Source organism: Aythya ferina (assembly GCF_964211825.1).
Source record: "Aythya ferina genome assembly, chromosome: 2".
NCBI lineage: Eukaryota > Metazoa > Chordata > Aves > Anseriformes > Anatidae > Aythya > Aythya ferina.
The window spans coordinates 46960183-46975231 of NC_140297.1; the positions used below are offsets into that span (position 1 = coordinate 46960183).

At 44.0% G+C, this 15049-nt stretch overlaps 1 protein-coding gene across 5 annotated transcripts in view; it reads right to left on the minus strand.

The window, feature by feature from the left end:
- Nucleotides 1-1307: 1307 nt before the first annotated feature.
- The window catches only part of ULK4 (unc-51 like kinase 4), a 233796-nt gene continuing 220054 nt past the window's right edge, over nt 1308-15049 (minus strand). For all 5 annotated transcript variants that reach the window (XM_084509482.1, XM_084509481.1, XM_084509479.1 and 2 more), the window contains 2 exons: nt 4606-4694; nt 1308-1696 (listed from right to left, as the gene is read on the minus strand). In XM_084509482.1, the coding sequence (XP_084365608.1) occupies nt 1612-1696; nt 4606-4694 (174 nt within the window). In that variant the 3' untranslated portion in view covers nt 1308-1611. The remainder of the gene's footprint in view (nt 1697-4605; nt 4695-15049) is intronic.

Genomic DNA, 15049 nt, shown 5'->3' on the forward strand with positions numbered 1-15049 from the left:
TGTCAAGTTATTTCAGATTGTTAAACTATGTTTGTGTGTTTACAATTTTCTGAAAATTGACCTCACATTGCACAACAACTTCACTACTTCAGAGGAGGAAACTGAGAACCACTCTCCCCTCCATCCTGCTAAGCTTAGTCCCTGAGCGCTGTCATAGCAGCAGAGGCTTCCTGCTGCCACTTCGCTGAAGCAGGTTCCCCAGCACTGAGCCAGGTCTAGCCAGATGTGAGGCAGCTACAGCTCGTGCCTGGCCTCCAAGCCACGTGCTGACTTCTGGACTTCAACAAGTCCATTAAAAAGCCATAAGGCATCATCCTGCAGCTCTCTCAGTACTGCAGCACTCTCGGTACTGCAGCAGTGTGCTGTCAGTACAACCAGCTGAAGGCCCTTTACTTACAACTTGACAGCTGCTCCAGTAGCTTAAACTCATTTTCAGGTGTCCTCAGGCTTCAGTTCCTGTGAGATACAACCTGCATGTGACTCGCTTTCTCTCGTGGCAGCGTCTGTGCAGCTGGAAGCAGGGAAAGTGGGCCTTGAACTGCTGGTGGCTTCACAGGCAGCACGTGTCTGCACCGTGCACCAGCCCCTGCCCAGACCAAGCACTCCCAGGCAGTTCTGCTTCAGTGCAGCAGTTTCCCAGCAGAAAATCACGACGGGTCTAAGTTGTAAGGGATCGCAGCTCATATTAGGATGCCCAGATGATGAGAGCTGAACCGAACTACACAACAGGCTGCCTCACTTTGCTTACAGAGCAACAGCACTGTGACTGCACAGATGTCTCCTAGAGTCACCCAGCTTCACCTCTCAGCCACACCTGCACTAGAAGACTATTATTAGAAAATACTTTACCCAAAGCGTTCAGTAATTTTTTTCCTATTTCTAGCAACCCCAGCTCTAATTTCCAGCTCTGAAAAAAGTAACAGTGATATGAAAGGTTACGCAAGAAAACAATCCCAGTAAGCAGTGCAAGGTGAGGTCAGTCTGTTTATCTAGGGCTGTTCGTGCCTCGCCATCTGGAGACCGGGGCTGTCTGAGGGCAGGCTGCTCGCAGCAGCTCGCAGGTAACTGCTGCACAGGTGGGGCAGTCACAAAGAGTCACAAACAGTGTCAAACAGGAAGCAGTGCCGGACAGAGCCACTCCGGGGGAAAAAAACGGGATGTAATTTCTTAATCACCTTGACATCTGCTAGTGCCAGAGGACTCTTGCATGAGGATATCATGCATACGTGCCACATCTGCACACACACAGCCTCCACCACGTATAGTCTTACTTTTTAGTAAAAAGATATTTCCACAGTGACTAGCACTGGAGAGTAACTATGCTATTTATTTAATTTACACTTTTCAAACTCTGGCTGTCAAATATACACACTACATCACGTAACACCAATACGGTAAAACAGTAATCAACAATCCACCCTTGAGGGAAGGGTGAGGAAAAGGCATTTTCCCTCCCTGCCTGGAAACACCCCCCCCCCCAGTCACACTATGGCTCAGCTAGCTTGCTAAGTTAGCTGGGTCGGCTCTGCGTATCTGAAGGTGTTCATTCAGGACTGAGGTGCTGAGCAGCACGCACAACTTGCACGCTTCAGTGGGCTGGTCAAAAACAGCTCACTTGGTCGTCTTCAGATTTTCGTGTCCCACTGTTCTCAGAATTTCAAATGCCAAGGAAGCAACAGCAACATCAGCGTGAGAGCTAGAAAGTGAACATAGTAGCATCTGTTAGACAAGGGAAAACTTTTTGTAGAAATCCCACATTTGCCATTATGTTGGAAAACTTAATAGTCATTGAGTAACTTTACCCGTTTTTACTATTAAGTAGCAACATGCAACAGGTGATTTTGTCCTGCAACAAATCTCACGTAAAACTGAATTTCAGCTGAAATTCACAGCAACCGCTACCTTGCTCAATCTCCTCTGTAAAATAGAAGACATAACTTACTGTGCCCCGTGAATCCACACACACACACGTGCACTCTCATAGCTGCTCAGACAAATGACTCCTATGTGTGCCTTCCCAATTACCTGGCACAAGGAGGCAGCTCCTCTCGAGGTTTTGCCCACCCGCCCCACTACGTGTATGTCTTAGAGTCAGTGCTGTGGTCTTCCCCCTTCACTTCCTCACCTGAGTTTTTCTTACATGCATGGTTTTTCCAGCACTGAAAAAGAGGATCTAACAAGCACTGCTAAGGCCATAGAAATGCTTTTTTAGAGGCTTACCATCCCTCATCATTAACTTAGAAAGTACGCCACAAGACCAATTTGCAGCTTCCTCAATAGCTGCTAATGACAAATACCTACCGACACCCCGTGTTTAGGGGCACACAGAGCTAACAGTGAAATCCAAACGATCAGTCCACACTTCATAAACCAATTTCTTAATGAGCAGCAGTTTAAACCAGAAAACTTAGTTATCTGAAACAAATTCATCTTGGCAACTGAAAAACAAACGGCTAAGGTCCCACATTTTAGAGTTCGGATTTAATTCCAACTAGGCACTAAGCAGAATGGCTTTGTCAGGTACCAACCCCAAAACTGCCTGATCTGTCCAGCTGAGAGGACACAGCAGAGAAAGAGCTTGGCAGTACAAGCTGCTACACGGCAGCAGGAGAGCACCGCCAGCACCTTGCTACCCCAGCAAGCAGTGTCCCTCTGCCAGCAGTGCACTGCCTGGCTGGTATCTGCCTTCCACTGTGCAGGCGGACTGAAAGATGAGAAACCTGTCCGAAAAAGAAGCGAAGCAAAAGCCCCCCTCAATCCCTTCGACCCAGTGACAATACATGGGTGGAAGGGCCTGGGAGGTCGGGCTACTCATGTTTCCAATTCAGCATGAAATTCAGAAAGGCTTCTTAGCAGGGCTCAAAGCACAAGTGAGAGGAGGAGACCTGAGTGACTGCTACCAAGGAATATTCTGGGAAGCACGGCCCATAAGACAAGGGAGTTTGAGGAGATGGTGGAACAGCCACAGCCTCCATAAGCTGAAGCTGACTGAGCTTGCTAAACCCAGGCTTCTCCCATCTACCCGTTAACAACTTATCCATGCCTGAGTGAGTCTCTCACAGCCCCAAGACCCAGGCTAGATGCCTCTCAGTGTCCTCAGCAGATGAACGGACAGGGACACGCTCCTCAAAGAATGGGCAGAGGGAAAGTGAAATCCATGAGCTCCTGGGGGCCTTCCCACTGCTGCTGCAAGCTGAGGAGCTCGGCCTACCGCAGTGTATCACAGCACTCAGCACTAACATGGGACCGAATCCAGTGTACTGAGCATCTTACGTCAAATAAGAGAGACCGGTGTTTATTTTGGACTCTTTAGTATGTGTTTTTTGAGTACAGAAACGTGCAGATAACAGACAATTAGAGGAAGCCAGAGAAGGGGATTCAAAGCCAGCTACTGGATGGGCTGTCTGGTGCATCTAACGCTGAAATGAGCTGAAAGAGAGTGAAAACTAGTTCTAAAAGAAGAAAAATCCCTTTCTTTCCTTGCTGTCACACCACTGTCATCTTCAGTGGTGGTGCCAGTGTCTCCCTTAGGGAGAGCTGTCATTTTATTTTAGTTAGATAATTTAACGTGTCACACAAAAAGCTGTGAGTCAGCAGCTGAGCATTTGAGAGAGAGATGCAGGCTGGTCAGGACAGGTTTGGTCAGCCCTCAGCGTGCAGCTCCTCACACTCACCACTTCCTGACCATTTCCTCTCTACATCTGCCCTCGCCCCCCCTTCCTTCCAACACAAGGTACACCCTGCTGTAATACCGAGGAGCTGACTGTCCCAAACAACCGACCCACGTGAAGCCATTTGGAAGCACAAAGAGCACTGGAAACACCACCGTAGTGTTTCAAAAATGATCGATAAAACACAATCTAACAATTTCATGTGATTGGGAGTGAAACGCAGCCTAACAGCCCACAGCACAAGTGCAATTCTTTTTTCTTTTTTCTTTCCTTTTTTTTTTTTTTTTTTTTTTTTTTCAGGGCAGAGAACAGTAATTCATTCATTCCTATGTCCAACTGGGATTAGATGAGTGAAGGTCTAAGGGAGATGAGCCGAGGTTTGGCCAAGCCTTTGGGACCAGCACCTCTGTTCTCGCAGAGGCCATGGCATCCCCCAGTGTCTGGTGCCTTCTCTGAGAAGCCGCAGGTATTCTCAAACAAAAGCAGCTCTGCTCTTCAGCTGCACATTCAAACAAAATCAGCAAGTGTACAAAACACAATTACTTTAAGACAGGGCACAAATACCACATTGTGCATCTAGCCCACTGCGCCAAGAAACACTGACCAGCATCCGGTCATAAAGAGGCGAATTGTTTGGGATAAAATAAATAAATAAATTACAAATTAAGCTGCCACATGTGCACACACATTGAGCCCGAGCGCGCAGCACACTGTGGCTAGCCGCAGCTGGGGATCAAAGCGTGCCGCAGCGGTGAGCTGCCAGAAAGCTCTGAATGAGGGTTTTGGAGGGGAGCCGTGCAGGGAGGGGGGCCAGGGACAGAAACCTGAGAAGCTTGTACTGCACGGAGGCAATTACAGCAGAAGGCCAGTGAAGACAAAAGAGGAGGAGAGAGCTCTCATCCCTGGAAATTCCTGAAAGCCTGAGGGAACTCACCTGGCAGCCTGGGCCAGGCTCTCTAGAGTTTGGATAAGAGCATCGCCATCACTCTTCAGGCTCTCCAAGCGCTTCTCGTTTGAAGTTATCTGGAACAAAAAGAAAGAACGGTTATCAAAGGCAGAGCAAGAAATTCCTCTGTCGTCTTCTGTGGGATGGGGGGAGAGGGAAACAAGTCACAGCATTTGTTACACTTGTAAATGGAATGTGACATTAAAGAGACCCAAGAGAAAGTCCCTTTTACCAAACAGGGCTGAAGTTTAGGCGCAAACTATCTGAGATGTCTTGGCTTAATTAATAAGATTCACTCTCGTTCTGAGTCCCTGTATGAGCAAAAATTCACACATCACAGCCTGCCAATCCTGATTTTGTTCTTAGCACCAATGCAAATACAAACCCCCTTGGTTCTGAATTCCAGGGAGATCCGAGCCCGCAGTCGTTTCCATTTTTCACTTCAGGGAAAAAATAACCAAGCATGTATCAGCCTTCAGATCAGGGCATGTGGGGTTTTCTCTGAGAGGAACCAGGTTAAAAAACACTGCAATGGCAGCACCTGCATATTCAATGTTTTCTTGCCACTCGTCAGTCACTAGGAATATTGCCTGCCCAGGGCTGTCACCTACAGAGCAGGGAATGAACGACCGAAGCCGTATGCCCTTCTGTGTCAAGTGAATCCTGACGAGAGCTGATTTTGCTGTGGCTGTTTTTTATCACACTGATCTCTGATGACTGGTTTATGGCATCGCCAGCCTTACGCTGCGTAAGTGCATGGCTACAAGTGGCTGCACATTTCCTGACCAGTGAGCCATGGGAATGGGACGGTCACGGGGGGCACGGCATGAACTTGCATGGCACTGTGGCACAGACACCGAACACTTGGCAGCTTGCTGAAGAAGCTCTCCTACCTCAAAAAAATTACCGAAGAAAAAGGAAAAAAAAAAAAAAAAAAGGTTTGCGTGTCAGTTCTTGCTTACAAAGGTAAGTAAATCTTGGCAAAAAGGAAAGGAAAAGGACCTGAGCAGCTGATTATTTTGATACCGGGAGTTAATGCTTGAAACGACAATTTTTAATCCCCAAACGTGGCAAGGACTTTTAAGCTTTAACATGCCATGGCTGGCCCGATTTACCATTGATCAAGCATCCAGGCGATATGCCTTCAAGTCTCCCTCTTAAATCACAAGAGAAGCTGTATTTACAGCTACCAGCCCACCATCATTTATCAGCGGTGATTCTGAAACACCAGTGTCACTACAGCTATAATCATAACATCCTGCAGTTAAGCAGGAACAGGGCTCTGTCTGTAGTAAACGAAGATCTATCCTGTGTGTTGGGAAAAAAAACAGTGAACAATTACCTAAGTACAAATCATTGGTAAATCCTGATTACAGGTCATTAAGCCTTTTTAGTCTCCTGAGGTTATCTTTGAACCCCTCTGTTTGTATTTCTGTCATCCATCCTTCTTTCATTCTCATCCTGTACTTACAGAAGACATTTGGTAATCTGGGTCCTGAATTTTAGAAGGAAGACATATGAAATTGTGGCAATACAGTTACTGAAAGAGAAAAGTGCTTCAGCCTCAAGATGTTGCTTTTCTGTGCCGAGGAGCGCTCCTGCCTCTGCTAAACACTTGCCACAGCCTCTGCAGCTCCTCCGCCACGGCCACATTCTTTGCTCATGGCCCTTGTTCACCCCGCACACTTGAAAGAGGAAGAGGTCACAGGGGGCGAAGGGGGAGCTGCCGCTGAAGACTGGATCCTGCTCCATAAAACCCTGAGGTCAAGTAAAGGCTACAGACACCTCTCATACTAATACAACCTAATGCTTGCGTGCTGAAATCCGCACCACCGCCGTGTTCTTCAAACAGGTCGGCCTTCATGCATTACACAGAGAATGTTCAAAATACATTATTAAAGTTATAAAATCTTATACCTTTGTTTTTTAAATTCTGAAATGTTCTACTTCAGTTAATGACTTAGTCCATTGGAATTTCCCAAATCTGCCTGTGTTGCAGCACGCCTTGTGCCATTATTAAGAATACATTTCTGTGGGCACAATGCGTTTGAATGGGAAGGATTAAAACGGCTTTATACGCACAGAAATTATAACAGATAGGAACAGAAAGACCTATGAGATCATCTACTCCATCTCCTTGTTATACTTCACTGACCAGAGTAACTTCCAGACAGAGGCAATGGGGTTTCTGTGATGTCCATCTGAGGGGTCTTCTGCACCACATAGCAAAATGCTTCAGTAAGATCCTGTCAGCAGTAAAGGTGGTACCACAAGGAGGGAAAGTATCAGGCCTTTAACAGCAGCCGCAGCAGCCTGCAGATTTTTTAAATTAAGTTTCAGACGAACTCGGGGCATATATTTTTTGAGAGCATCAGCTAACAGCTTCGCACAAAATAAGGGGCACTAGCGAAAACCCATGTGGACAAAATGCAGCTGTAGAGCCTCACAGCAGGCTTCCACACCCACTCCCCATTACCGGAGTTCAGAAAGCTGTTTTCTGCCCACCAAGAGGCATCCACACCACAGACTCACCTCACACAGGGCAGAGGAGAGCACCGATGCTGCAGCAGCAGGCAAGGCACAGGCTGGGTACAGGGCGAGTGGCCCCGGCTGCACCTGGCCATCACTTTTGGCCAGTACCCTCATGCTGCTATTGCTCTGACCACTAACACTTGCTTGCCCCTTTTATATTATGTTGTGTAGGAAATCTGAGTGACCAGAGGGTATCTCACATAAGGTAGATGAGATCCTGCTTCATGTAAAGGTCATGTGAAACATTGACTGATCTTAGGAATCACTATTCGCTTTCAAGAACAGAGATAAAACTTTGTTTCCTATTTAAAAATTGCTCTGTTTTTATCTTCACTTTGTTCTATAGATAAAAATAAATTATGATAACACAGCAAACTGTCAGCAATCAAACTTTTGGAAACACATGTATTTTTATGCATCTCATTACCTTTTTCTCCTTCCCAGCATGACTCTATCTTTTTATCCAGCCCAGTTCTAGCTCACTCAGAATTTTAATAACTGCTTCAGTGATCTCTTGTAATAACACTGATTTGTTAGGGCTGGCTACAACACATATTCAGTGACATAATCGATACCTATTCCTTTAATTAAAAATGTAATTAAATCTCAGTTTAGTTGTATACTCATTGGAATTTAGTAAGAATCCCAAAATGATGTTGCTTTATTAAGCTAATAACCATTCCAAAGCTTTCCCTCTCTTCAATTCTATTAAACAAGGATGAGTCATACATAAAGAAACCATAACTGATATGTAAAGATCAGTGTTTCCTAACATTTAGAATAGCTGTTCAAGTATTATGGTGCTTGGTATTGGATTCTTGATCTAAATGACTTTTGCAATTCAATTTTCAAGAAAACATGGAAATCTAAGAGATAATCTCCTTTCTTAAGGCTTATTGTTTCATAATACTGCTTTCTCTGGTTTGTCAAAACTCACATTTTGTTAATTTATGACTGAGTTAAAGGACCTAATACTAAACTGCTCTCCTACCATATTGAAGAGAAAGAAATTCTCCTGCTTTGTTGAGTTTTCAAATAAACTGCAAGCTTGATGTCTGTGAAGCAAACTGTACTGAAATTGGGAAACGACATAAAATATTTCTTTGATTAAAATAAGTAATTTTGTTGTTGTTGTTGTTGAAGAGAGGACTCAGGAGCATATTTAGTTGCACCTTCAAATGTTATATTCTCAAATAAACAGCTGCTGGAGATGTCTTTTACATGCCATCACTATGTCTGTATACACAGACACAAGCAAGTCATTTCATAAATGCTCTTCCACATAAACTTGGCCTTCTTTCCCAAACACGCCTCAATATTTTAACCTCAAAGTGATGCTTCCTACCTTTTCCTCAAAATTTAACACAATTAAGCTAATTATCCTTGTAGGATCAGTTAGCTCAAGTTCTCACTCAACTTTGCCAGCGCTGACAGAGAGCAGCCACACAAACAACACGGGAGCTGCCGTGGGCTGGTTTACTGGAGCCACCAGGTAGTCGTAGCTCAAACGTTAGCATCGCTTCAACATCAGCACGTGCTGAAGTACCACTTATCCCCAGCCAGAGGGTTTTCTGTGAATGGGAACTGTAGCATCAGCTAATACTGCAGTAAAAACAATCACCATTTTTTATCTGTGCATTAGCTGGGATCCTATGGAGAATATGAAATATATTTAGAAGAAATGATAAGTTTTCTGGGAAAAAAAAAAAAAATCAAAGAGTTAAGCATATTCCTGTTGCCCTCGAGACACTATCTCAAATAATGTCTTCACAGTAAGTGCTGTCCCCACAGTTTAAGATGCATACCTCAGACTCCTGATTCCTGCACCACCTTGAAGCGGCTCAGGGACTGCCAGTCGAACACCGCATCTTTTCAGCCCCAAAGCCACCGTTTCAAATGCAGTCTGGGCTGATGGTGATTGAGAGCTGATGGCTATTCACAGCTGCTTAGAGTGACCTTATTCTCATTTTTAAAGAGCAAATGTCACAAAATATAGTGGTGTCAAAAGCATCACCGTAGCTGACGTGACAGCCCAGCAAAGAAGTGAATGGGATGGCAGCTTCAGAAATGAGGCACAATGCCTGGCTGGAGGAGAAAGCCTCCCAGCGCTGCTGACCATTTGTGCCTATCCCATTTAAAGGTACTTTTCCTCCCAGGCTGTCAGCACGGAGCTATTCACGGGCAGTGCAGCACAGAAAGCCCACCACTTGGTTTGTCACTCACAATTCACAACAACACAGTCAGAAACACGCAGCCGCTCCTCCTCACAGGGCGGCATTACGACCAAGGAGATACTGCAAACACAGACCTGAGCAGGTGAGAAGCTACCTGAAATAAAACGGATGGATTCATTGATCATGTTCAAGCGTAGTAAATACAGATACTTGAAAATACAGCCCTCTGCAAGGTGTTATTGTCCAGAGAAGGTACATCAGCTCCATCACTGCCATTCTTTCTGTAGGCTTGTACACTTACTCTTTCAAGGTAGCAAAGCCCCACGTTGGTATAATTAAGGGCCAGACCCAATAAAACTTTTAGACCCTACAGAGTAGAGGCTGTAATGACAACATTTTAGGGGTCAGCAATCCAGAATGGAGACCTAGACACCTGCACAGAGCACGGGGCGGGCTGAGGTTCAGAAGGGCAAGAAAAACTGCATGGGGGGCAACTCCACACCTTTTCTCAGTGCCCCTACACAAGGCTACAGGCTCACAGGCTCTTGCAGTCCTCTCCTCTTTTCCAGGCAAGTGAACATTGTGTTTTTTTTTGCTGCTGTGACAGAGCTTCTCACAGATGGGGAGAGGCAGGGAGGGTCAGGCAGTTCCCCACGAGTGAAGAACACCGCGATCGAGGCACGGCCTCCTCACTTCACTGCTGGCTTGGGGAAGGGAAGCCTGCCCTCCTGTTTGCCAGGGGAGTGCTCTAGCTATTGGACCAGTTTGGAATCTATGGCAGGATTTTATTTATTTATTTATTTTTAAATAAAAACTAAACAGCCAAAAAAAACGACAAAAAATCCCAGATATTTGCAAGGGCCTTTTGTGAGGTGCTTAATCTGGCGTTTCATGTTTTAGACATGCTCTCAGCAGGTACATGGGACTGGATGTTTCAAAGAGCATATGCTCAACCGATTTATGGGTTATTTACTGTAAAATAATGGTAACTCTTGCCAGGTTATGCAACTGAAGAAAAGGACCACCCAAGGGCAGCGTGCTCTCAGAGACACTGCATGCTCATGAGGGTGGCCACATGGTATTTTTTTCCTCCAAAAGAGCTCATCCTAAGTGGTAAAAACCTTTCTGACATCCACCCCATCGCAGCACTTGTCTCTTTATAAATGGTTCAGCTGGAGAGAGACAGACAGAAAGTGCATGTGGGAAGAACAGATCAAGTCGGACAGGTTGTATTTACGTTACTAATTGCCAACTCATTTGAACAGGCCTGAGCAATGTTGCTGGACCATAAAAACAAGAAATGAAAGTTACAAAAGCATGAGTGTTCCAGGTGTGCTTTGGCAAGCATTATTATAGCCGGGGATTGCAGACACAAAATTACAAAGACTTCGTGGCCTTCAGATCCTGCAAATACGTGCGAAAACAAGCAGGTATCTGTGACCAAAAAAAAAAAAAAAAAAGTACTTCAGACAGCTTAGCTCTGATTTTAGAGTTCAAAAAAAATTTTTTCCCCTCTTTATGGATAAAATTCTTGTTCCACTGAAGTCAGCGACAAACTCCGTTTGACTTTGATAAGGCCAAGATTTCATTCCACACGTTTTGTCGTCTTCTAATTTGTATGTGTGTGCAGGTTTGCTCCAAGTTCAAAGCAATTTCCACAGCTAACTTGGAAACACACGGGTCTCCTGGCAGGCTGAGCGGCGCGCTGTCTCAAGGGCTAGTTGCAGGGAGACAAGGAATGTCTCCCCCACGCTGTATAATTGTTAATTGATTTTGGATGTTCCTTGACACCTTCCACTTTGACGCTATTTTCTGCCCATCAGCACATCCATAATGCACACAAAGGCGTGCTCCAGGGTTGTTGTAAAGTTATAAAATTGCCAACTCTAAGGGGTATTATCTAAGCACTATAGAAGATTCATAAAACCTCAGGGTCATTATTGAACTGAAGAGGGCTCTCAGTCTTGTTTGATTTTGATTTTTGGCGTTGTTGCTAGCAGTGTTCTCAACTGATTTTCAGAACGTACAAAATGTCTTTATAACCCAGAAAATAACCATTATCACAGTTTCTATCCTCTGTAACTAGTGAGTTTAAAATATTTGACTTAACAGAACTGGGTAGGGCAATCCATTTACATCCATTAGACCCAGCTGTCCACAACAACTTCATCAGGAAAGGGGACTGCAGTCCTGACGGGTGTCTGCAAGGTGCTGTAGAAGACTTCCACACAGTGTTGCAGGATCATGTTACACATGCGCATAAGCAAGCCCAACATCAATATGACATTAAAAATAAACACTTGCCACCCTGTTGCTGGTGACCTCATCTACAAACACCAGTTCATCTGTCATCTGCATGCCAGTGACTCCCTGAGGTACCACTTCAGACTAATTTCAGTCTGCCAAACAATAATCCCTGCTGGCCTCAAGCATCAGCTTTGGCAAAATGGGGCCACAGACAGAGCTTGTGCCCTCCTCACAAGCCCCTCCGATTTCTCTTCCCACCTGCCCTCACCTTGCTGGACCTGAAGAGAATACCACCTCCCAGCTACGCTGCACCCTGCTGGTCTCATGGGAGCTCCCCTCACTAAAGAGAAGGCTCTCTCATGTTCAAATGTCCTTCATAGTCTCTTTTTCTCTTTGTCAGCTTTTCTCCTAAAATAGCTTCTGACAAGCAACTCGCAATCCTTTTTAGATGTTGACTCCTGTAGCTCTCTTTCCAGCACTGATGTTGTTTATGGACTAACAATTCAACTCTCGATTAAGACCCCTGAATTCCAGCAGCTGTCATCCTTTATATTTCTCTGTAAAACCACAAAATGGTCTGACTGCAAAGTTTGTTTGGAGTTATATCCAACTTTCATTGATATGCTCCACAGGTTAGGGGTGGCCTTCTTTTCTTTTCATGGGCACAGCAACTAATATAACCGACCCTAAATCTTTTGCTGCCATATTTCATGCTATGATGATTCAAAGTAATTTCAAATGCTTATACGCTTGTATAAGAAAAATTATTACAGATAACTCACCTTCTCACTATTAGGAAAAACAGTGACACCCAGAACATATTGGAAAGTGCTGACCTTTAAATGGCAATTACTGTATAGGAGAAGTATGCAAGCAACCAAGCAATTACCAATTTCATAAATGCTTACATATCTAAGGACACAAACACTTGAGCAGCCATGCCTGTGGTGCACAAATGAACTGGCCAAACCCCTAGGAACTGCCAAGTATTTGCAGTTTACCGAGGAATTTTAATTTTAATGCATGCAGCCTCAAAAAAAAATAATAGCTCCAACTTGACTTTGTCTCTTTTCTTGATTTAAAATGTTCTTCATGAAAATAAAAGAATACTATGCCTTGATGAAGCCAGAGTGATGTAAGGAGATGCTGTCAAACTGTCCTTATACAGACCTGTTGGTGCAATTAAATCCTGATCTGGTACGCAAAATCCTTAGCTTCCCCTGAGCAGAACCTTTATATAGCATTAACTTTTGCTGAGGATGAAGCAAAAGTAGAAATCTCTTGCTCACAGTGGTTGTAATCTGAACTTGAACACAGGACTTCAACTACAAAAAATCTGCACAACTTAACGGAATGTTTTAGATTTACCATTCCAAGAATAGCAGGAATATCATGAGTTACATTAAGAGCTACCCCAGAATATGAAAAGAACATAGCTGAAAAATAAAAAGAGCAACAGAACCTTCTTTAAAAACATTATGGACCATGATTTTAAGCTAAGCAATAAAGCATTAAACATTAGTTCCTTTATAACCTCTCTTGACATAATTTCTATGCACACATAAAACTTGGACCTAAAGCCCTTGGGGTTTTCCTTTAGTACCAATCATAGGCAGTCCTTCATACACTGGAAAAAGGCAAAACTTAGGTCTGAAGATTTTTTTATTAGGGGAGAAAAGCATCATTGTATTCGTGCTTTATATATAAAGCAACTAGATATGCAAATGACTGAACAGGGAAATAAGTATCTAAAACATCGATTCTGAGGAAAATTATGCTTTATGTAATGGTTCAATTTCCATAAAATTGTAAAAACGGTCATAAAAACAAATGGACTTCTGAAATCTGTGCTTGCTCATTGTCATGTGACAGATGGCTCTGGCTGCCTGGCAGAAAGCAAACAGCTACCTAATTGGTCCTCACTGGCCTCACAGAGAAATATTTTGGTTTATTCACATTTTTTTTATTATTATTATTTTTATTTTTTTAAATGAGCCCAGTTGCATTTAGGTATCTTTATAGCAGCTAGAAAGTCATGTGTGTGCAATTACAGAGAGGAGGTCAAAAGGAAGTAATAGTGATGAGCCCAACAGATGACACAGCTTGGCAATCTCAACAGAATTGCAGTAAGTAAAATTACAGTGCACTGAAACACCAAATGAGTCCGGCAATACTTTCGTGCCCACAGAAACAATAAATTAGGACTCCATAACAAAAACAGCAGTGATAGTCACTGGGAATTACGCTGGCCTTGAATTATGTATCAAATTAACAGGGTGCAGGTTTCAGAACCATCGGTTTCACTGTACAACTGGAAGGAAAACATCTGTCCCTGTGAAAAGAGAGAGTATTTCTCACTGCCGAACATGACAGCTCTGCTTTTTGGATGGCTCCTGTATCTCCTCATAATCACACTGGGCTCCCAGCTTCCAAATACCAGCACAGCACCAGTCCCCAGGGGCAGGTCTTGAAAAGCCAACACATTTCCAAACAAGCAGGTAAGAAACTTCCCACAGGAACATGAGTCCCCGGTATGCCAGCCACTGCAATAAAGACTTTTCATTCTTGCTGCTCTCTAAAATTGAGAATAGGTTGTCCCTTATGTGATTCCCCACATCCAGGGTCATTAAGGACCAGCCATTACAGATTGGCTGAATACTGCCACGTCACTCATGAAACAACCATCAGCCAAAATGGCAGCCAACACCACACCTAATGCAGACACACACATATTTTCAGACTTGCATTACTTGTTCCAAATGAACAGACTGAGTAAGGTTTCATGCAGAATGGATAGTTCTGCAGGCCAACTTGCAAGCAAGCCTTCACAGTTACTTCCGAGATCATACCCACTTCCTGCATCTCCCACTGTAGAAAACCACAAGTCTTCAGTCATTCACGTTCTGTTTTTTTGACAATATTAGCCATTTCAGTTCTGTTTGGACTCCATATGCTTCACCCTGAGCCCTGCTGCTTTAGTGATATCAGGCAAGTAGTGTTTTGACGATTTCATTCCCCATTTTCCTCTCCCTACCTCAACTCACACTTGGCTGACTACCAGTTTCATCGGTGACTGGCAGGAACAGACTCCCGAGAAGCTTTCCTATGCTTTTGTCAATTCACCGAGATCCAGCTCCTGGCAGTCTATGGATGAGAGAAACCCTTGCAGCTGTCCCCACTGTAATACCATCTTGCTGTTCTTTATAATCATATTTCAAGATACAGATGAATATAAACACTGCAGAATTTCTTTGCTGCAACTGCAAAAACAGAAGGGCTCTAAGACAAGGTTAAATGATTTACAGCAGAAACTTGCAAAGAGAAGATAAACCACTTTTTTTTTTCATTTTTTTCTTTTTTTTTTTTTTCTCTAGGGAACAAAACTCTTCAACCAGGCAGTCTTCTATCACCAACAAAAGAGAAGACTGCAAGTCAAATATGATGTCACTAACTAGTGACATGAATGGCAATACACTGTA